The 22780-nt window shown below is 43.3% G+C and overlaps 2 protein-coding genes across 9 annotated transcripts in view; one reads left to right on the top strand and one right to left on the bottom strand.

The window, feature by feature from the left end:
* P4HA1 (prolyl 4-hydroxylase subunit alpha 1) overlaps positions 1-1763 on the bottom strand; it is a 70240-nt gene extending 68477 nt beyond the window's left edge. The window contains exon 1 of one of the 2 annotated variants that reach the window (XM_039481005.1): positions 1744-1763. The gene's annotated coding sequence lies outside the window, so the exon portion shown is untranslated. Of the gene's footprint in view, positions 1-1662; positions 1685-1743 lie in introns of those variants that run through there. The other variant, XM_039481004.1, reaches the window with a different exon arrangement.
* A 661-nt stretch (positions 1764-2424) lies between these two features.
* On the top strand, positions 2425-22187 carry NUDT13 (nudix hydrolase 13). Of its 7 annotated transcripts, XM_039546438.1 has the most exons (10): positions 2425-2568; positions 8425-8529; positions 10095-10234; positions 13646-13785; positions 16378-16485; positions 16913-17019; positions 18117-18242; positions 18509-18620; positions 19398-19552; positions 20615-22187. In XM_039546438.1, the coding sequence occupies exons 5-10, from the start codon at positions 16380-16382 to the stop codon at positions 20807-20809; spliced, it is 801 nt and encodes a 266-aa protein (XP_039402372.1). In that variant the 5' UTR covers positions 2425-2568; positions 8425-8529; positions 10095-10234; positions 13646-13785; positions 16378-16379; the 3' UTR covers positions 20810-22187. The 7 variants fall into 7 exon arrangements, with proteins under 7 accessions (XP_039402372.1, XP_039402370.1, XP_039402371.1 ...); XM_039546436.1 differs by lacking the exon at positions 10095-10234; XM_039546435.1 differs by lacking the exons at positions 2425-2568; positions 10095-10234 and adding an exon at positions 5721-5762.
* The last annotated feature ends 593 nt before the right edge of the window (positions 22188-22780 follow it).

Raw genomic sequence — 22780 nt, 5'->3', positions numbered from 1 at the left:
AGTGTTCTATCAAGAGGTTTCCTGAAGTTTCACTATGTTAGTTTCTAGAACAAACTTATCAAGCTGATTGCTAGATTGTATATTTAAAGCAAATAATCACTGCAGTTATTTTGTAAAGGTCAGTAGTTAAGTTCTGTTATTTTGTCTATATAAAGCAACATGCCAAGTTACCAGTACAACCATTAATAGAAACCAAAGGATTTGTAAGAAATAGAACCACTCTTTTTTTTCCCCACCTCCACTAGTACATAGAAGATTAGGGTTGGAAGAGACCTCATGAGGTCATGTAGTCCAACCCCCTGCTCAAAACAGGATGAACCCCAACTAAGTCACCTCAGACAGGGCTTTGTCAAGCGAGGTCTTAAATTCTACAGATGGAGATTCCACCACCTTGCTAGGTAACCCATTCCAGTGCTTCACCACCCTCCTAGCTGAAATAGTTTTTCCTAATAGCCAGCCTAGACTTCCCCCACTGCAACTTGAAACCATTGCTTCTTGTTCTGTCATCTGCCACCACTGAGAATAGCTTAGCTCCATCTTCTTTGGAACTCCACTTCAGGTAGTTGAAGGCTGCTATCAAATCCCCCATCACTCTTCTCTTCTGCAGACTAAACAAGCCCAGTTCCCTCAGCCTCTCCTTGTAAGTCATGTGCCCCAACCCCCTAATAATTTTCATTGCCCTCCACTGGATTCGCTCCAATTTGTCCACATCCTTTCTGTAGTGCAGGGCCCAAAACTGGACATAACACTCCAGATGTTACCTCACCAGTGCTGAATAGAGTAGAATAATCAGTTCTCCCAATAGGTACTGCACAGTCAATCTCTTCCTTAATTATATCCAGATAGTCTAGGGGTAGGTGATCAATGATTTCTTTGGCTTGCCAGTCTGATGAATCATTCATACAGATAAGCATTTTTCCACAACTTAATGTTGGAAAGCTTTTGAAACATATGATCTTACCCTAACAGCAACATCCACATGGGAAAACTAATCATATCCTTGATTATCACAAACACCACAATGTTTCACACAACATTGCCATTAAACAAGAGACTGCATAGGGTTCTCAGATATTTCCTACCCCAGTATTTTCATCATATTGAGTCATCCAGTGAAGCAGCCTAATATGCAAATATCCCCTCCTCCGCAATGTAATTAACAGCCACCTCTTAACAGCAGGGCCTATACTGCTTTTATAATTCATCAGTTAATCAACAGCCAACTAGTCACCTACAGAAAGCAATGTCTCTCAGACATATTTTAAACATTCTCTTTCCTCTCTGTTAAATCAATTTTAGAAGAAACAGACAAGAAGCTTGTTCTTTTGCTTTCAGTAGTTCAACTGAATGAGACTAATCATGGGATAAAAAAAAGCATATGTCCAGATATTTTGGCTCAGACTTAGTAATCAGGTCCTGTGCTACAAAGGTCTTTAGGCACCTAAACGGTAAACCCAAGATTTAGGCACCACTGCAATCCACAGAACTCCCACCAAACACTGTTGGCATCTAAACTTGCTTGTTGTACACATTTTCAGGATAAAAGTTCATTCAGTGCCCCAGTTTCTGCCTCTGGACAGATGCACTGTTGTGCCTTTTAGCATCTGGATGCCTATCTCCCAGAACAATCCACAAACTAGGGGAAGATGGGTAGTCACTCACCTATCTCACATGCAAGGTTTGCTCTGGTAGGTGGGGTAAAAGACCACTAACTCTGGCCACTAAAGAGCAAATAGAACCCACCTTATAGCACAGTGGTAGAACACTCACTTGGGAGGTGAGACCCTGGTTCAATTCCTCCTTTTCTGCCTAATGGGGAGAAAGAAGTTGAACAGGTGTTTCCCATCTCTCAGGCAAGTGTTCTAACCACAGAGCACTGAGATAGTCTGGTATGGTGGCTGTGGATCTTCAGCAATTGACACTTGGGTGGTCAGAGCCAGAAGACAAACAGGACTAAGCACAAGAATGACTAATAGTATAAACATCAAACAACCAGCAAGTTGCTGCTGCTGGGCTTAAGAACATGCCTGCTGGTTCCCTCAGCCAATCAGGCAGGTTAGTCAATCAGGTGGTTCTGCTGTAGCTCACTTGGGCTCATTAGTTTGCCAGGAGACTCAGCTAGTTAGTCCCAGGGTCAGCTGCAGGTCTTTATTCCTGAGAGGATAAATAATAAGCAATTTAATCAGGGATATTGGGCCCTGGGTCTCCTGACACCCAGGTGGGTACTTTAATCACCAGGTTACTGAGTCATTCTCCCTTTCTCTTTCTTAGCCTAATGACTATTTAAGTATTTATCCACAGTGAAACAGTCAGTGGTCTAGAAAAAAAAGATCAAGAGAATGACCCTATAGCCTGGTGGGGAGGGCACCTACATAAGAGACCCAGTACCCCTGTTTGAATTACTCTTTCAGTATTTATCTATAAGGGATACAAAGAGATTGAAGGAGTCCTCCAGATCAGACCATCCCATAATTCAGTAGTTAGCACATCCTCCTGATAGTTCAAATCCTTTCTCCCTATCAGTCAGGGGGATGGAATATAGGGGAATTGAATTTTGCTACATCCCAGGTGAGTACTCAATTTATTGGACTAACAATAGCTAGCTGATGGCACCACCACCATCACTTCCTCATCCAGCTGTTTTGTGTGGGCTAAGGTAGTACCTAATCCTTTCCTGTAAGGAAGGGCAAGCAGGGCATCCCCCACCCACCCACACACACCCCCAATAATAATTGTGGGCCCAGAACTTCTCTGGCCCTGGGGCTGCAGAGGCAGAGAAGATTGAGCTCTTGCCTAGGGCCAGGGCAGGGAGTGAAGATTGATCTTGGGGTGGGGCCAGGGCCAGGCAGAGGGGGCGAAGAGTGAGCTCCGACCAGGGTCACAGGAGAAGGGGGGCAGCAAGCTTCTGAGTCCCCCTAAGAGGGGTCAGATTTAAATTCCTGCACATGCCCCTGCCTGTAAGAAATGACTTAGGCACTTCAGCTACCTGATTACAGGAGATGGGTTCCCATTTGTGGATTGCTAAATAGAAATAGGCACATCTCTGCAGCCATGATTTAGGCACCTATCTCTCAGAGAGGTGTGGGGTTTAGACCACATCAGTGTCTTCCCTTGGCTAGTGTGGGCAGCTCCCTGCCTACTGCGCTGGTTTTTATAGATTGCATTCTAAGGTGCCTACACCATCCCATTCAATTCATAGAAGCCTAGGTGGCGAAATCAGGCTTTGTGGCTTGCAGTATTGTTTCTGTAATTTTCTAGGCACCTAAAAGTCAGGTGCTGAGTCTGTGATGCTGAGTGTGGCAACACCTAAGTCCCTTTATGGATCCAGGCCTGAATGACTTGCATCCCAGCTACTGAGAGATCACCTATGTTCAGACACACTGCTTACAACCTGCTGGTTTGCTCTTTCTGCTAATCCCTGGAGCAGCAGCAAGGTATTCTCAGAGGAAAGTCTAAACCTCTGGAACTCACTTCCTCTGGAGGCTTGCCAAAGCTCAGATATAGCAAGCTTCAGAAATCTGTGTGAAATGTATTTGTTTAGACAAGCCTTTACTGAGCTGATCGGATTACCACTAGCACATGGAATGAGGAGTTTAATGTAATACATAGGTTAGGCAGGCCAGTCATCAAATTAGAAACTGGACAGTCCTCTTTTTGGGTGGTTTGTCCCCTATCGGGTATTGAGAGAAAACTGGACATGGATAGGTCTGGTATTGGATGGGGGATGCCATTTTGAAGAGTGTGCCACTTTGGGGGAAGTGACCTCGCATATACCATGTGTGTTAGGTCACATTGGCAGGGTGGGTCATGCTGACAGGGCAAGCCCAGATCAGTCCCTAAAGTACTGGAATGTCTGGTATTCTGGGAATGCATGAGTGGCCACCCTAATGTAGGTGCAGCCCCTCAGCTGGTATAAGTTGTCGTAGTGCCATCATTGCAGCTATCTATAACAGTTTATACCAGCTGAGATCTGCCCCATAACATTTACAAATAATAAAGCATCCACATGCCAAAGCTATTGCCACCATTTATCATCTTAAATTAATTATATGATGAGAATGGCTGCATGATTTTTGAAAACCAGCTACCTGGCTATTGTGGTGCAGAAAATAATTTTCCAGGCTATGCAAATTTCATATCTCAGTGCAGACATGGTAAATATATATATATATATATATATATATATATATATATATATATATATATATATATATATATATATATTAACAGCAGGATGGATATTTTCCTTACAGATTATAAGGATTTTCCTTCAGTCCTTTATCTTGTTAAAGAAAGATTTGTTTTCTCAACTAATCCAATTTGCCTAGTGGATTGATATGTTGAGGGTTTGCTCTGTTTCAGAAAGCACACAAGTAACAACAGTCAAGCATAATTAAATGTAACATAATTGTACATCACTCTAGTAACAAGTGTGCTGTTTTCCCTAAGTATCTCATTTGTTGTTTTTATGACCTATGCTCTCTAATTAAATGTCTGGAATCCCTTATTATAGTATCTTAATTACTGACAAATTAAATAAGTGTCTGTCAATATTCTTTGTAAATCACATTTATTGTTATACAGTTATAAAGATATTCTTCATACTTAATGGAGATCTCATCCCAGAATTGATGTTTTCCACTACTGGAGAAGAATCCCTTTGCTGGTTCAATTATAAATGCATGAAAAAGATTCTCTTTAATTATATTGACATCTTACTTGACAAACTTCACTTTCTAATCATAGTTGTGCGCTTGCAATTTCAAACATAGACTTGAGTGCTTTGAAACTATACAGACCTGTTAATCTCCTTGCCCCCTCCCCACACAGAGACAAGGGGCATAATATCTTTTGTTGGATCAATTTCTGTTGGTAAGAGAGACACGTTTTCCAGCTTCCACAGAGCTCTTCTTCAGGTCTGGGAAATGTACTCACAGTGTTACAGCTAAATACAAGGTGGAACAGATTGTTTAGCAGAGGTAGTTAAACACATATTTCAAGGGACCACTTCCCCTTGAACTGCCCCTTGAAATATATAAGTACTTACCTTAAAGTAAACAATCTGTTTCATCTTGGAATTAGCTGTGACACTCTGAGTACATTTCCCAGACCTGAAATGGAGCTCTGTGGAGCCTCCAAAGCTTCTCTCTCTCTCTAGCAGAAGTTGGAGAAAAGACATTACTTCACCCACCTTGTCTTTCTAATATCCTGGGACCAACACTGCAAGTCACATGTATATTGATATTTACACATTTGTCTTTATTAAGGGCATAGGGAGGATTCAGATCCTTAACCTTACTTGTTAAAATAGTTTTCTCACATTTCAGACACAAAAAGGGAGAAAACTTAAAAAATTCCTACTGGGTTCTATAAAAATAGATCAAAACACAGCACTACCATTGCTGTTGCCTGTTACATCTTTGTTTTGGGGGAATCTAGCGACTTGGTTCTCTGATTTAATGACTTGTTTGTAGAAAATCAATAATTCACTACAAGAAAGCTCCACTAATGCACAGAGTTAAGAAAAATAAGAGCAAATGTACAGTGAACTGTCAAACACAGACTCCACAGTGAGAGAGGCTTCTGAAGCAGTCTTTGTGGAACTACACTTCCCAGAGCTCCCTGTGGGGAAAGGCATTCTGAAAAATGTAGTGCAGATTAATAGACAAGCTGCGTTTCCTTTAACATCCTGCGCGTCAGCGTGTGACTTTTACAAAGCGCTTCCTGCTGTCCGAGGTAGCATTCCTCCTGCACTGACTACAGTAAGTACCAGAAAGTGTGGACTTGAATTGACTAACACTCACCTACTCAGAGGCATACACCATAAACAGGATTGACAGGGTGGCAAATCTGAATATGCATGAGCCCTGAGAGCTCCTGAATTCATTATTGCTAAATACAAACCATGCGTCTTGTGGCTCCAAGGAATTAAGGAGTTAGTCTTCTCATCTCCCGATTTTGCATTTTATTATAGTAAGAACGAGTTATTGCCCTCTGCAGTCAGACTCGGCACCCTCTCCAAGCTGCCCATTCTAGAGCAAAGTACAGAGTTGTCTATTAACTCCTACACTGATCCGCACTTAAACTTTATGCTGTGTTTGGGATTTTCACAGACTAGATCAGAGGTGGGCAAACAACAGCCCGCAGGCCACAGCCCCTCCCCTGCTGTCCCCCCTCCCCCGCAGCCTCAGCTCGCTGTGCTGCCAGTGCTCTGGGCGGCAGGGCTGCGAGTTCCTGCCGGGCTGCGTGGTTGCGAGAGCCACGGGCGGTCTAGCCCCGGTGCTCTAGACTGCACAGTAGCGTGGCTGGCTCCGGCTGGGCGGCACGGCTGCCAGTCCTGGTACTCTGAATGGCATGGGGAGCACGGGGGTTGGGTAAGGGGCAGAGGGTCCCTGGGGGCAGTCAGGGGACAGGAAATGGGGGGTTGGATAGGTTTGGGGGGCCTGTCAGGGTGTGGGTAGGGGTCAGGGCAGACAGGGAGCCAGGGGGATTGGATAGGGGGTGGGGTCCGGGGGACGGTCAGGGGACAAGGAGCAGGGGGGGTTGGATAGGTCAGGGGTTCTGAGGGAGGCAGTCAGGGGACAGGAAGTGGGAGGGGCAGATAGGGGGCAGCGGCCAGGCTGTTTGGGGAGGCACAGCCTTCCCTACCTGGCCCTCCATACAGTTTTGGAACCCCAATGTGACCATCAGGCCAAAAAGTTTGCCCAACCATGGACTAGACTATCAAAATGTTCCATTTCATAGAATCCTGCAAGTAATGATACGATGTATAGAGCTCACAATGCTTCCAAATTAATTTTGTTAAAGTAGGGGAGTTATTTTCCATTTAAAAAAATTTGCTAGTACTTAACAAAAATTATTATATAAGGGCTTGAAGGAAGGGCCTTAAAAAAGATGGCCAAAATTCAACCTTGCTGTGACTCCACTGAAGTCAATGATGGTATCCCAGGAATGAAAATTGCCTGGTACGTTGATGAACATACATCTGATGGTGGAATCAGGAGGAGACAGTGCTGCTCCACAGCATCCAAAACCGGAAAAGGAATAAAACAGAAATGCCTTGCTGGTTCCCAGGATCAATCCAAATTTTGGCCCAAATCTCAGACTACAATCAGTTCATCCAGTATTACACCAGAAAAAAAATGAATCCCAGTAGATCTGGGAGTAGTAGGGATGGAGAAACAAAATCAAAGATTGGTTCCTGCTAGAGCCACATAATTTTTAACCCGACACCTCAGATCCCTTTCAAATCTGATCATTGAGACAATTAAACGCTTTCAATAATTTCATGTCATTAATCATGTACTCGGTTTTGCAATATTTTTATAAGTTCCCATTTCTGTGGACAAAGTGTCAGGAACAGAGTACTCTCCATAATGGCTAGTGTAGAATTGCATGGGGTAGCCACAGAATCTTCTTTTCCATTGATTACATTTCTCCACCTGTAAAACGAGGCTTGGGTGCTGCAACAATTTTTATAGTGGGGGTTCTGAGAGCTGTTGAACCAAACTATAAATCCTGTATATAATGGAAATCACTTCAAGCCAGGGGGTACGGCAACACCCCTAGTTCCAGCACCTATGAATGAGGCTAGTGGTACTTAACTTCCTTTGTAAAATGCTTTGAGAAATATGGTTAGGAAGTGCTATAGAAGAGCCAAATATTAATACTTAATTAAGAATCACTGTTCTATCAATTCTTCAGAAAAGACACTATAGATAACATTTCCCTCAACTCCAAAATGTTAGGAAGACAACTACCCAGAAGGCAAAGGGGGTTATGTAATTGCGTCAGCTAAAAGTGTGGCAGGTTTCTTTGGTACAAAATCATCAACTACTTAGCGAGACTGATGCAGCTGCAACTGCTGTCTTCCTTCTAGCTTGGGGAGTTCTCTTCTGCATCTGATATTTTGTCTTTAGTTCTTCACTGTCATTATTGCATTCCCAATAGATTTTCTGGTTCTTGCATTAGGATGTTCAGTTTGATGAGCTGGAATAGCTTTCTTTAGAAAACAGATAACATAGTAATTAACTTTATTATCCTTAATCACAGACAAACACACATTAGGACAGCAAAATGTAATCTTTGCTTACAGCAATTTCTGCAAGACTTTCTTGACCGACACAAACTCTCTCTCTCTATATATATATGTGTGTGTGTGTGTATGTGTGTTCACACACACATACACAGCTACGTTGGAACTGTCTTTGAAAAGTGTATAAAACTGAGTTAGGATAATGAGGTTCCTGGCGTGTGGACAAAGCCCAAGGCCAAACTGAACAATATTTTAGGAAGTGTGCCCTCAGCATCCTATGAATTCTGTAGAAAAGAGAGATATTTATTTTTTACATTGGAACATTGTCCCTTTTTAAACCCATTCGTAGAGATTCATTACACTGCATGCTATGCTTTTGTTTTGGTCAGAGGCAGCTTCTCTCAGGTTCTGGTGAGAGCTATGATTTATCAAGGTGTATACAGAACTCCCTCTCTGTGGTGCAGGTTACACTCTACCTATGTTAGAAAAATGCGGTAAGTTCTTATCTTATTTGTGTTACAGAGTGGGAAGACCAGAGCTTGGTGCTTGTGTATCCAGTGTTCCATATGTGTTCTTGCTAAAATTCTGCATCTGTGGCTAATCCTATAGTCCAGTGATAACACAGTGCACTGCACTGTCTACACAAGAGATGTCAAAAGGCCCAGTCCCTTCTAATAGTGCTGAAAACTGCTGAAGTCAGGTAAACTGAAGTCAATCCCTATTGTAGGAAAGCATGTTAGCAGTGAAGTTTCTCAAATATTCCTTGAACTTGATCAACAGTTCAACAACAGTTTTCAGCACCACTTCAAACAGTTTGAGGGAAGCAATTTCTGTCATCCATTATCAACTACGATTCATTTCCCTAGTGTAGACACAGTCCAACATGGAGTGTCTTTTTTTTCAAGAGTTGAGCTTAATCTTTACCTCCTGAATCAGCAGGGAAGAGAGAGCCTCATATTGCTCAGTGATCCAGTCATCCAAATTAGGAGCTGTGTTGACTTGAGTAGACATATCCAGCCTTCCTTGTTTGTAAAGACAGTCAAACATCACTTAGAGCCTTCAAAAGTGAGGAAATACAATACAAATGAGGAGTAGGATCCTCAGGGCGCCGAGCACCTTTCTGACGTAGAAAGACATCTATTCTATTTCTTCACAGAAATGATTGTGTTTATAAAATAGAGGACATATGTTTGGGGTCTTGGTTATAGTGTGTTTGAAAATAATGTCCAACATTCAAGGCTGCTTGTGAGGTGTTAGTGAGTGCATAATTGTTCTGCCTTCACCTATACAGTCACTACCCACCAACAACTAGCATCTTGCTTTACAAAGCTTTGGAAATATCTGGAATATGAACAGGGATGGCCTGTCCATGTAGGCAAACTAGGCAGTTGCCTAGGTTGCCAAGTTAAATGGGGCACCAAATTCGAGGAAAAAAAATAAAATGAAAAAGATAAAAAAAATACAAATAAAATAACGGAGATGTCATTATTTCTATTCCCGTGCATGTTTGGAGGGAATATGAATTATAATTCATTTCTCTACATTTCTGAGAATTTATTAATATGTCAAATATTTTATTTACTGCAAAAATAAATAATATTTTAGCAATTTTTTTTCAATTTGCGACATAGGGTCAAGATGACCCACTCTGCAATTTTGATAAGCAATAACTCAGCCACAATGAAACACATCTGCCAGTGGCAAGAGCTGCAAAGCTAGTGACACCTAACTCGAATGTACATCAAGGTCGCATAGCCGGAAATTCATGTAGAGCAGAGATATTGCGAGTTGATACATGTCAAACGGTCATTTTAACACACGTCGCAGGTAGATAGTTAAGAATTGAGTGAATACTGCGGAAAATTATATTTCTTGGTGCCAAAGAATAAAGAATAACATCTTTCAGCATTATAAATCCAAAATGTGAGTACCTTTAAGTGTTATTAAACCTTAGCATTATTATCGGGCTGTATAATTATGAACTTTTCTTTGGTATAACTGGTTCACTTGTAATAAATAGGGTCCATACGAGAAAAGTAACAGCGTTAATGCTTAATAGACTACTAAAGTGATGACGTCACACCCCAAGCGGGTAACAGCGAGGAAGAGGATTACTTTCCAAACAACCGGTGATGGGAAATAATGTCGAAAAAGGTCATTTTGTTTCCGTGTAAACTCTGTAACTAACTGTTCTAATAGGTAAGTGAGTGTATGTTACTAATCATTGAACCTTTAAGCAGTGAAAAGATGTGTTGGGATGGCTGCAATGTGGTTTAAATCACCAGCCATGTGGTGTGTCAGCCATCCTTAATGCTGTAATACTTGCAGTTGGGAGCACAGTACATAACAATATTCAAATACCCCTGGCTGAAAGAGGGGGGAAAAAAACACTTCACAGCATTCAGATGAAGGAATTTTACTGGGAGAGGAGGTTAGCTCACATCTGCATGGAAGCAGTTTGGAACATCAAGATCAGTGGTTCTCAAACTTTTGTACTGGTGACTCCTTTCACATAAAAAGCCTCTGAGAATGATTCCCCCCCCCCTTTATAAATTAAAAACACTTTAAAATATATTTAACACCATTAGAAATGCTGGAGGCAAAGCAGGGTTTGGGGTGGAGGCTGACAGCTCATGACCCCCCATGTAATAACCTCGCAACCCCCTGAGGGGTCCTGACCCCCAGTTTGAGAGCCCCTGATCAAGATGAAGGTATATTACTTCAAGATGAGGGTAGCTCACTCCACAAAAAAGCAGTTTGGAAACTCAAGGTGATGGAAACTTCTAGATGAAGGCAGCTCACAGAATCAGACTGATATGGAAGTGGAGCAAATTTATTCACCTTCAGAGAGACGTGCAGAAATTGAAGTAAATGAAGTAGAAGGAAGAAAGGATGAGGAAGTTACAAACAAGTTACAGTATGGGGACCCAGCTTCATGGCTCAGATGTGATGACAGTGTGTGGCATGGACCCAAACAAGTTCATGAATTTCCCTTCCCTAAGGATGGAAATAAAAGAAAATTCTCTGCTCAGCATTACAAGAGGAAACTCATTAATGGGGAAGAAATTTATCGAAACTGGTTACAATATTCAGTGTCAAAGGACTCTGTGTTTTGCTTTTGCTGCAAGTTGTTTAGAAATCAAGCAATTGGTACATCACTTATTGAAAATGGTTCGAAAGACTGGAAAAACACATCTTCAATTCTCTCTTCACATGAAAGAAGTAAGAACATTTGGAATGTTTTCAAAATTGGAAAGAACTTGAATTACGTGGTCACGGTAGAAATGAAAAATTATACACTCCAGGTAATGGAAACTTTTAAAAATTTGTTGAATACCTAGCTTTGTTTAATCCAGTCATGAAGGAGCATCTACAATGTAAAATAACTGATCATGAAAGACAGGTTTATTACTTAGGAAAAAATATGCAGAATGAACTGATTTAAATCCTAGTAAATGCCATTAAAAAGAAAATTGTAGAAGCTGCCCATTCTGCAAAATACTTTTCAATAATACTGGACTGTACACCAGATGTGAGTCATGTTGAACAAATGATGATCATTCGTTTTGTGGATATGGAAAAGTCTGCAGATGAAGATAATGTTGAAGTGCTCATAAAGGAACATTTTTGGGGTTTCGTACCACTGAAAGAGACGACTGGAGCATTTATGACTGAAACTATTCTACAAGAGCTTGAAACAATGTCATTATCTGTTGAAAACTTATGTGGTCAAGGCTGTGATAATGGGAGTAATATGAAGGGTAAAGACAATGGTGTGCAAAGGAAAATGATGGAAATCAATCCTAGGGCCATTTTCTTCCCTGCAGTGCACATTCTCTGAATTTGGTTGCCAATGATACTGCTGGATGCTGTTTGGAGGCAAGCAGTTTCTTTGACCTGGTGCAACGTGTTTATGTGTTTTTTCTCAGGCTCAACACGCCATTGGGAGATTCCGACTCACCATGTGAATTCTCTAACTGTGAAACCACTTAGATAAGATGGGAGAGTCACACTGATGCTTTGAAGCCAAATGAACTTGGAAACATTTATAATGCCCTAATTGAAATTTCTGATGATACTACTTTTACTGGATCATCTGGCAATAAGGCACGTTCAGATGCAGAAGTTCTTGCAAATGGCCTTTCCAAGTTAAAATTTGTGACTTCACTCATTTTGTAGTATAATATCCTTTTTTAGATTAACCTCACTATTAAGCAGCTTCAGGAAAAGAACTTGAACATACATTCTGCTATTCAAAAACTGCAGCAAACTAAAAATATTCTGGAGGAATTCAGAAGTGATGAAGAGTTTGAAAGAACACTGGTAGATTCTCTCAAGTTTGCTGAAGAAATAGACTTTCTGACAGAATTTGAACTAGTGCCAGTTCGCATTCGGCAAAAGAAACAGCAGTTTTCATATGAAGGATGAGACACACCCATTCAGAACCCAAAACAAAGGTTCAAAGTGAATTTCTACTTCAAAGTCCTTGATACTGTTATTCACTCGGTTGACGAAAGATTTCAACAGATGCAGCAGCTAGAGTCAATATTTGGCTTTCTATATGATATCTCCAGCTTGCAAAAGAAAACAGCAAAACAGATAAGAGAATTTTGTATAAAACTGGTCGGCATTGTCACATGAAAATTCAAAAGACATTGATGCTACAGATTTCTGTAGTGAGCTTCAGGCTTTTTCAAGACGACTTAAGAAACATTCCACTCCTGAAGAAGTACTGAAGTTTGTTTGTGAAAATAAACTCACAGTTTTCCAAACATTTTTATAGCTCTACGCATTCTTTTAACTTTGCCAGTTTCCGTAGCTAGTGGGGAACGTAGCTTCTCAAAGTTAAAATTGATAAAAACATATCTGCATTCAACAATGGTGCAAGAGAGACTTGTTGGACTTGCCACAATGTCAATAGAGCATGAAATAGCAAGAAAACTGGCTCTAAAAGAACTAGTGACGGAATTTTCAAAACTTAAAGCAAGAAAAGTCATGTTTTAAGAGCACAGAGTGGTGGTGTTTTTTTATTCGGAGTGTTTTGTAAATACAGGTTAAAGTTAATTGAAGAGTTTTCTTATTTCTTTCTATATTGGATGTGGTGGTAATGGCAGTTAAAGCAGGCAAGCATAATGGATGATTTTGGATTTGTAATAATAAATTATAATAAACATTTTAATGCATTTTTATTTGAAATGGGACTGAAATATCTAGCTGTCGTGTACAAATCTATTCTGAAAATTTCATGTCTCTATTTTATCTGATCTCAGAAACATTGGTTAGACACACGGACGGATGGACAAACTGAATAATTTAAGCCTCTGTTTAAAAAAAAAAGCTTAAAAAACATTAAAAGGAAAAAAGGGGCAAAATGTTTCCTAGTTTACCAAAAACCTCAGCCTAGGTCTGCCCTTGGGGTTTGGGGGTGGGGGGCGCTGATTGTATTGTTTGCCTAGGGTGCCAGTTGCTGGCAGCTAGTCTAGGGCTGCCCCTGAATATGAAAGCTACTATACCATGCATTCTGTTCCATTTCTCTGTTCATAATGAGTGTACCATTCCTGATCTAGGCTTGGTCTTGCAATGATCTTCCTGATTCTTTCATAACTGCAGATACTTGTTTGAACTAAAGGAAGATGATGGCATCTGTAGGCAAGCCCAAAACTCAGGAACATTCTACCTCTTTCACAATCTTTCTCCATTCCTTAAGAAAGTTGGGAGCAAGTACTTGGCACCACAGATAAGTGTAGCAGGTAAGCTGATGGTCAGTAGTAAACATCTTCATAGATTAACCAGCCAAAATGATGTACACCCAAGTTTCTTCCACTAACCGGATTTTAGTTGATACTATGTATGTTGTAAAGATCTCAGAGCTTTGTATCTTTTTCTCTGACTGATCATGATGAAGAATCAGGAAATCTATTAAGCCATATGGGAGAGTGTTCTCCACTTTATGTTCAGAATATCATTTATTAACATCAAATAACTGTGTTTAGGGATACCATCTAAAGCCTTGGCACATGAGCTAATTCTTTGTAAGTATAAATAGTATCTACACAGGTCTAATCCATTTACTGATATTTATTTAGAGACAATATTTTTAAACAGTTTAAATATGTGGGGCCATTTCCTTTGAAGCTAATGGTTTGTAAGTGAGATATAAAGTTGACAAGGAAGGTGGGGGGTATTTGGTATAACTTGGGAGAGTTTCTTTGGTGCAAATACAATACATTCTGAGACACAAATAATTGTAGGGGAGAGGCACATTGTAGGTCCCCGAGAACTAGACTGTATGCTCTTCTTGCTCTGCACAATCATGGTCCAAAAGCCGGTGGATAAACTGGATTCTTAATTTCCACCTGACTCCTTTCATTCTAGAACAGGGGCGGGCAAACTTTTTGCCTGAGGTCCGCATCGGGTTTCCAAAATTGTATGGCGGGCCAGTTAGCAAAGGCTGTGCCTCCCCAAACAGCCAGACGTGGGCCCACCCCCTATCCAACCACTCCTGCTTCTCACCCCCTGATGGCCCGCCCTGGGACTCCTGCCCCATCCAATCGCCCCCTATTCTCTGTTCCCTGACTGCCCCCAGAATCCTCGTCCCGACTGCCCCCCGCCACCTAATCCAACCCCTCCTCTCACTCCTGACTGCCCTCCCGGAACCCCTGCCCCATCCAACCACCCCTTCTTCCTGACCGCCCCTGGAACCCCTGCCCCTGACTGCCCCATCCAACTCCTCTCTCATTCCTGACTTCCCTCTTGGGACCCCTGCCCCCATTCAACCCCCCTGTTCCCCGCCCTCTGACCGCCCCAACCCCTATCCACACCCCCATCCCGATCACCACCCTGAACTCCCCTGCCCTCTATCCAACCCCTCTGCTCCCTGCTCCCTTACCGCACTGCCTCGAGCACTGGTGGCGCTACAGCCGCGCTGCCCAGAACGCCAGGACAGGCAGCTGTGCTGCCCAGCTGGAGCCAGCCACGCAACCGTGCAGCACAGAGCAACGGGTCAGGCCGGGCTTTGCAGCTGCCCTGCCTCAGGATCTCACAGCCCCACCGCCCAAAGCATTGCGCTGGTGGCGGAGTGAGCTGAGGCTGTAGGGGAGGGGCCGAGGGCTAGCCTCCTGGGGCAGGACCTCAGGGGCCAGGCAGGAGGATCCCGCAGGCCAGATGTGGCCCGTAGGCCGTAGTTTGCCCACCTCTGTTCTCGGAGTGAAAGTAACCTAAAGGACTTACCGGTACTCTGGAATCCTTAGGAGGGGGAGGGGCCTCAACTGGAAGAGGCATGGCCTCTACCGGAAGAGGCGGGGCCTTTAAATCTCTGGGACCTTTAAATCACCATTGGAGGGGGCCCCGGCCTCTGGCGGAGCTTTTAAAGGCCCCGGGGCTTTGCTGCAGTAGCGGCCGCTGGGAGCCCCTGGCCCTTTAAATCACTGCCAGAGCCCTGCCGCCGCTACCCCAGGGCTCCAGCAGCGTGGCTCAGGTGGCAATTTAAACAGCCCCAGAGGGTAGCGGCAGTGGGAGCCCCAAGTCCTTTAAATCACCACCCGAACCACACTGCTGGAGCCCGGGGTAGCAGCGGCAGCCGGGGGCTTGGGCGGTGATTTAAAGGGCCCAGGGCTCTGGCTGCCACTAACACCCCAGGCCCTTTAAATCATCCCCAGAGCCCTGCTGCCGGAGCCCTGGGGTAGCGGCGGCAGTGCTATGGCGGCAAGTTAAAGGGCCTGGAGCAGTAGCGGCTGCCGCAGCCCTGGATCCTTTAAATAGCCGCCGGAGCCCCGCTGCCACTAACCCAAGGCTCCGGGGACGATTTAAAGGGCCCGGGGTGGTAGCTGCGGCAGGCACCCCAGGCCCTTTAAATCACCACCTGAGCCCCGCTGCCGCTTCTCCAGGGCTCTGGTAGCAGGGCTCCAGCCGCTGCTGGGAATTTTAAATTGCTGCCAGGGGAAGCCAATCCGCCACGGTACGGTGCATCGGCTCTTGCTGGTACGTCGTACTGGGGCGTACTGGCTTACTTTCACCTCTGTCTGTTCTAGAACCACCATGTACCTATTTCCTCCCATCCCCACATCTGAGCTTTGTCTTGAGGGTTTACCCTTGAATGGGAAGGTGTAATGGTTTACTACTCTCCGCACTGCAGGGGATTGTTGTCAACAGCACGGTGAATCAGCTATTTCAAGGTGCTTGTCCAGTCTCACACCTTTTCCACAAGCCATAGGAAATCCCTTCTGTGATGTGGCCTAGTTTCATTGGCCTGGGCTGTAGGAGCCTTAAATATTAAGCTGTTGTTGTTTTGTTTTAGTATAAGTTTATCACAGCTTTCTCCTCCCTTTTCCTCTGTTGTTCAGAAATGAAAAGCATGCTGGGGAAGTTCAAACAGAATGAACAGATGATAGAGGACTCGGTGCTGATTGGCTGTTCAGATGAATGCATGGCATACTTTGCCCTGGATCTAGGTTAGAATTACGCCTCCATTGGCTGCTATATTTGTTCACTTAAATCTGCAAGGAAGCCCAGGCACACTGATGGAGATGCTGTCTAGGCAGCACACTTAGCCTTTGATAGGTGAGAAGTTCTTCTGAAGGAAGTCCTCTTTCATCCTTGATGGGAGGTACTATGACTTCACTGGAGCCACTTAGGGAATTTTTATATAATGATATTACGTCTCTCTTTGTTTTTAGTAAAGTTGGTATGTTTGTAGGTCACAACTTTTGGGGACTGTATTATGACTGATGTAATGTCATTTCCGTACTAACATGATTCCATCAGCAGCAGCTCTGTGGGAATGTTCAGAAATTGTACACTCTTAATAGAAACAAAGAGGGGTGTGGGGTGGGGGTAATAACTGAAATTTCTGATTCCCACAGATTTATTCAATTCCAGGATCCTTGGAAAAATCTGTCATTGAATCTGAATTGAGGGGGTCATTTACCGAATTACGGAAGGCTTTCTTTCAACTCGATGGGAAAGATGCACCCTTGTTGTCCTCGGTATGATATAGGATATTTCACGTATAGAAATTGTGATTGCTTGCACCAGGTCTCCCACTTGCAGTCATTAGTTTATTATTTTATATACACTGTGGCAGTACCTGGGAGCCCCACCAGTTTGTGAGACATTGTGCCAGGCACTGTACAAACGCATAGTAAATGGCAGCCTGTGTCTGAAAGACAAGATGTAACAGGTGGATGAAACAGAGACGTGAGTGGCTGGGGAAAGAGGACAGAATAACAGTAATAATATGCTGGTTTAACATGGACTAGCTCTCTGCCCACTTTGTAAATGTAACACACCAGTCAGTAGCAATAGTCACAGTAATCACAACTTGCTACCTGCCTCACCACTATCAGACGGCAGTTTTCTGTATGCATCCCAGCAGAAGTTAATGCTAAGAAGAGGTTTGAAGGAGGATAAAGTGGTGTTCTCACTGTTTTGTTCTCCTTTTAAAACTGCTCCTCTTTGACCCATTACTCTGCAGATATCCTCATTTATTTTTGGAAGCCTTGTCAAAAGGCATGTGTGCTAAAATCAGGTCCATTAGCCCATAAATAGAAATAGCTCATCGTTCCCCTTTCTGAAAGAATTGTGGTACATGTGCTATACAGCAAGAAACAGATCTGGTCTAGGCATTACTTAGAGGCATGGTTCAATTCCAGTTATTGTTCCTATTCAATCCCAATACACAGCAACTTCTTTTTCTTCTCCTCTCCTAGACATGCTGAAAGGGATTGTAATTTAAATTCAAAATGAGGAGCTAGAAACATTGTGTGGCTACAGCCACTTAGGGTGACCAGATGTCCTGATTTTATAGGGACAGTCCTGATTTTTGGGTCTTTTTCTTATATAGGCTCCTATTACCCCCCACCCCGTCCCGATTTTTGACATTTGCTGTCTGGTCACCCTACAGCCACTTTTCAAAGCAGCTCCTTAATTTCATGTGCACTTTCAGGGCTGCCTGATTTGATCCACAAGGCTGCATGATAGGAAGAGGATGGCAAAGTATCACTCAGGGAGAATGGAATGACTGCACTGAATGAGCCCTATGTTCTGATGTTAACTGATTGCATTTATGTTTTGGTGTTTATAGGCTCAGGCTCTTCTTCGTTGGCATGACACCCATCAGTACTGTAGCAAAACTGGGCAGCCTACCCAGAAGAACCTAGCTGGCAGCAAGCGTGTTTGCCATACCAATGGAATAATTTATTACCCACAGGTCAGCATCTGAATGGTGGGACAACTGACACATGATCACAGTGGTGACTAGCCAAAATTGTTGGACTTAATAGGAGGGAATTTGTGAAACTCAAGAGCAAGAGCTTTCTATTTAGTTGTGTACTTTTTCTTTGTTTGTCCAATGTCCCCTGAAATCTTCTAGAAATAGCAATAGTCTGTGTTCTCACTTTACTCTAGTTTTCATGTAACAATCAGTTTGTCTAAACTGTGATTCCTAGTTGCTTTGCTGTTTGGTGTGTTGTCTAGATGTCTCCAGTGGTTATCACTTTGGTGTCTGATGGGAGCCGGTGCCTTCTTGCCCGACAGGCGTCATTCCCAAAGGGGATGTACAGTGCTCTGGCAGGCTTCTGTGATGTGGGTAAGGAAGCTTCTGACCTAGTGTTTTGCACTCATACGCATAAGACTGTGTTTGATAACAGGATTGTGTGCTGCATGGTGGGAGACTTGAGTCTGGGAGCCAGCCACAGACCTGCAGCTCCCCCGTTCAGTGCAGCTCATGCCCAGAAGTGATGTTCTGGAAAAAGGGGATGGATGTTACTAGAGCAGCTTTGCTCATTCAGCAGAAGTGTGAAATTGCTGTGTTTATCTGAAGAAGGAAAGGAGCTCTAAAAGGGGTAAAATCATGGGATTCAGCAACAGGGCACTGTCAGTGCTCATATCCACATGAGAGACCTTTGAGTTAAAATCCAAGGACTCTTCTTCTAACATCTTTTTTCTGGGCTGGTGGAGAGTGGGTGTGTTAGGGAACTTACAAGAAAAAGTGTGGGAGAGGGAAAGTGGCTTCAAAAATTAAAGAAGATCAGAGTAGCTTATTCTTTCTGTCTACAGTATATACTTATATGGCCCTCACCACCTTACTATTTGAGTGTCTTTGGTGCCTGGGAGAGGTATCCAGAAAGCAAATTTGAAGGTGACTAAAGATAGTTGATGGATTTATGGTGGCCTGATGCTAAAGTGCTCTCAGAATGACTCACCTTACAGCGACTTATACTTCTTGGGAAGTCAAACCTAAAATTCCTAAAATCCCCCCCATTTTTGTGTGGCACAAGGGATACTTTCCTATCCTGGGAAAAACCTGCCAGCATTACCTTACCTGATTGGGGGGGCTGTCCCTGACTAACTTGAGTGTTTCCAGGTGAGACGCTGGAAGAGACAGTCCGACGGGAGGTGGCAGAGGAGGTGGGATTGGAGGTGGAGTCTCTGTGGTATTCTGCTTCTCAGCACTGGCCCTTTCCCAACAGCTCCCTAATGATAGCTTGTCATGCCATGGTGCAGCCACAACAGACCCAGGTGAGCAGCCCCCAAGATTTTATTACCTTTCTTGCTTGGTAAATTCTCCTTTCCCAGTCCACATAACCACGGCATTATCAAATCCTTTAAAATGCAACTTTCAATGAGTTCTACTGAAGTGAGTGTGGGATCCTTTTAAAAGCTTGAAAACACTCCTTTTTTGTTTCAAAAACATGGTGTATTTTGTGCTGCAATGTGTCTGAACCAACATCCAGATTCCAACACCGCCATACTCTGGGTCCACCCTCTGCAGATTAGGCCAAGCTCCGATTTGATTTCCTATTGCTAAAATTCCTTGTTCATCCACCAGCACCACTAATACAAGCATGGTAATAGAATAGTCGGTACTGGCTCATTGCTACACCAAAGGAAACCAAAGCCCACAAAATTTAGCAGGCAATAGATTCTACTAGTGGCAATTTTTTAATTTATTGGCAACAAGTGGTGAATGCATTGTCTCATAGTCAATATTTAAAGTATAAAGGCCGTTTTGGAAGCAAGTTTTAAGAATTTTTTTTAAAGCAAATTCCATTTTAGTGCTAGGTGTTGTTGGACTGCTAATTCCTGGGATGTGAAGTCTTCCATTCATCCACTAACCAGGAATTGTATGGGCAGTGCAGCACTAGTTTCCCTCACCCACCTTTCTCAAGCCTGATTCATGGCTGAGTAATTCAGTCTCCATTTCCATTGAGGCCTTAGCCCCTTTGTGGAGACAGCCACCCCAGGAACAGATATGATGTGAACACCTGGTGCTAGCCAACTACTACTAATTCATTTCACATAAGCCACTGAACAGCCTCACTTGCAGGATAAGCGGGACTATGCTGGTTTAAAATTCCTGGTAACTGGGGCTTGCTTTAACCTGTCCCTCTTCCCACATCACTTCCCAGTCTAGGCAAGATGGGGAGAAATCTCTTCAACCGACACTCACAGAATACATTGGAACCCAGAATTCATTAGCCTTTGTTGCCAGAAAGTCCTGTAGATACAGGAATTATGAAGTCCTAGGTAGCTGCTTTTAAAGCCATTTACAGTCCTTCATACATTTTGAATCCTTTTCAGATCAGTGTGAACAAACTGGAGTTGGAAGCAGCCAGCTGGTTCAGCCTGGAGGAGATAATGGAAGCACTCGGACGGGAGCCTAAGCCTTTGAAACAAGAGGATGGCAGCTTTTCACTTTGTCTGCCACCCAAGTGGGCCATAGCGCACCAACTGATTCAGGAGTGGGTTAAGCTGCAGGCTTCCTCGCCTGCTTAGGCACAGTCTATCACACCTTTATTTTAGCAGGTAAAAACAAGTGAGGACAAGTTCTCACAGTGATGACCCAGCCAGAATGGCTCATAAACCATCTTATTATATTCAGGTACACCTAGGAGCACAGACGCATATTTGGATAAGTCCCAACAACTCTAGTACACAAAGAACCATCAATTAGATACAATACCGTAAGTGCCAGTAAATCTTAAAAAAAAAAAAAAAGCCCAAACCACTAGATGTCATCAAACCAGCTACAAGCCTGCACCATAGACATCAGAATGGTCAAACCCTACAACATGTGTTTCCTAGATCCCTCTTAGAATAAAGGATTCCACTCATTTCCCTCTATTTTACCCCCTTAGACATCTCTGATGTCACACAATAGAGCCTCACTCTTTTTGACAGAGGACTAGGTGGGATTCCATTTAGGGTCTGTCAGGGTTGGTCCTAGTGCTGCTCTTGCATTTGACAGTGTGAGAATAGCGAAAGTGCAAATTTCATTAAGTTCCCTCTTTCCATTGCTTCCCTGCCCCATCAAGTCTCCCACTATGCTCATCTGCATACAAAAATACCCTTGATTTCCTTTGCTGCTAAAGAGGTACTACACATTTGTTCATATTGGACTTAGCAGCTAAAGGTATCACGAGGCCCTCCCTCAGTGCTGAGCACATTGCCCCTACAGCTTTCCATCCTCAGGGGGCAAGATTTGGTGATAAACAGCAGAGGAACACCACCTGCATAAAGCTTTAACTTGCTTGATATTCTGGAAGAGCCGCCATGACTCAAACGGTCATAGAAATCGCTGAGAGCCCAAGGAACACATTTCTGCCTCAGCCCATGGGGTATCACTCTTAACTCCATGCATTGCTTAGGTACAGAGCATTTCTGTGGAGCAGAAAGAGCCCAGTCACAAGGTTCAAGGACTTGGCTAGATGCTTGCTCCCCTTGTACTGGTGGAATAGCAGGTTATCACCCTCTGGGAGGCCCACTGAAGCATAGCCTTGGGCAGGCAGAGACTAATAGCCTAATAATGGAGTTACCTGGATTTCTGATTTAATTAAACTGGAAGAATTGAGGGTGGCTGTACCTTCTGCTTACTTGGTTGAGTTCCTGGGAAAATGCACAGACGCCCACATTTTGAGGCTATTAGTTTGGACACTTGGATGGAGAAGTGCATTTTTAATCCTCACCAATTGATCCTGCTCCTGGCCAAACACTGCTAGCTACTCATTTTCTATAGTCACACATGGTTGTGTTGTAACAGTCTGGCATCCAGCTTTCTTTAAAATGTAACTTACTGGAGCTCTGCTGGTTTGTTCTTCAGTCTTTCTCTGCATGTGTGATGTCTGGGTTCTCTCTTTCTGTTTCTTTCTCCCATCATCCTTTCTTTTCCTTGCTGGAATAAAGGGGAATTAGGAATGAGGTAGAGAATGAGTGTAGATCAGTCTTGTCTTCTCATTCCCATTTTCTATTGTTTTTTAGCCTGCCTCTGCAACCTGTTTTTCTCATGTGCACAAAACTCTACTTCCATACATCAACTTCTCGATCCCTCCTCCTGTACCCTTCTCTCTCACACCCCCACAAATCTACTCAACCATGGCTACTGATTATGGAGAGGCAAAGCAAAGTGTGAGTAGCTCAGGGCAGCACAAGGCAATGACAAGAAGAAAAGGAGTGGCTCGGACAGATGAGATGAGAAACTCATAATTGCAGCGTAGTCCACATGTCAAAACCTAAAAGGAAAAAAATGTCAAAGAAATGTGGAAATATTTTGCAACTTCTGCAGCCTGTGGGATTTATTTTTAGGACAAAACAGGGTGTGTACCTCTTCACTATCTTTCTCCAAGTTTTATAAATATACAATATATATTTACCATGTATGTTTGTCATTAAGCCATACAATGGCCTGGTAGAGACATACAGCTATCTTCAGAGTACACTGCGTGTGAGGCCTCTTAAGTACTGAGAATG

The sequence above is a fragment of the Mauremys reevesii genome, linkage group 7 (genome assembly GCF_016161935.1).
Source record: "Mauremys reevesii isolate NIE-2019 linkage group 7, ASM1616193v1, whole genome shotgun sequence".
Taxonomy (NCBI): Eukaryota; Metazoa; Chordata; order Testudines; family Geoemydidae; genus Mauremys; species Mauremys reevesii.
This window is presented reverse-complemented; position numbering and strand designations above follow the sequence as displayed.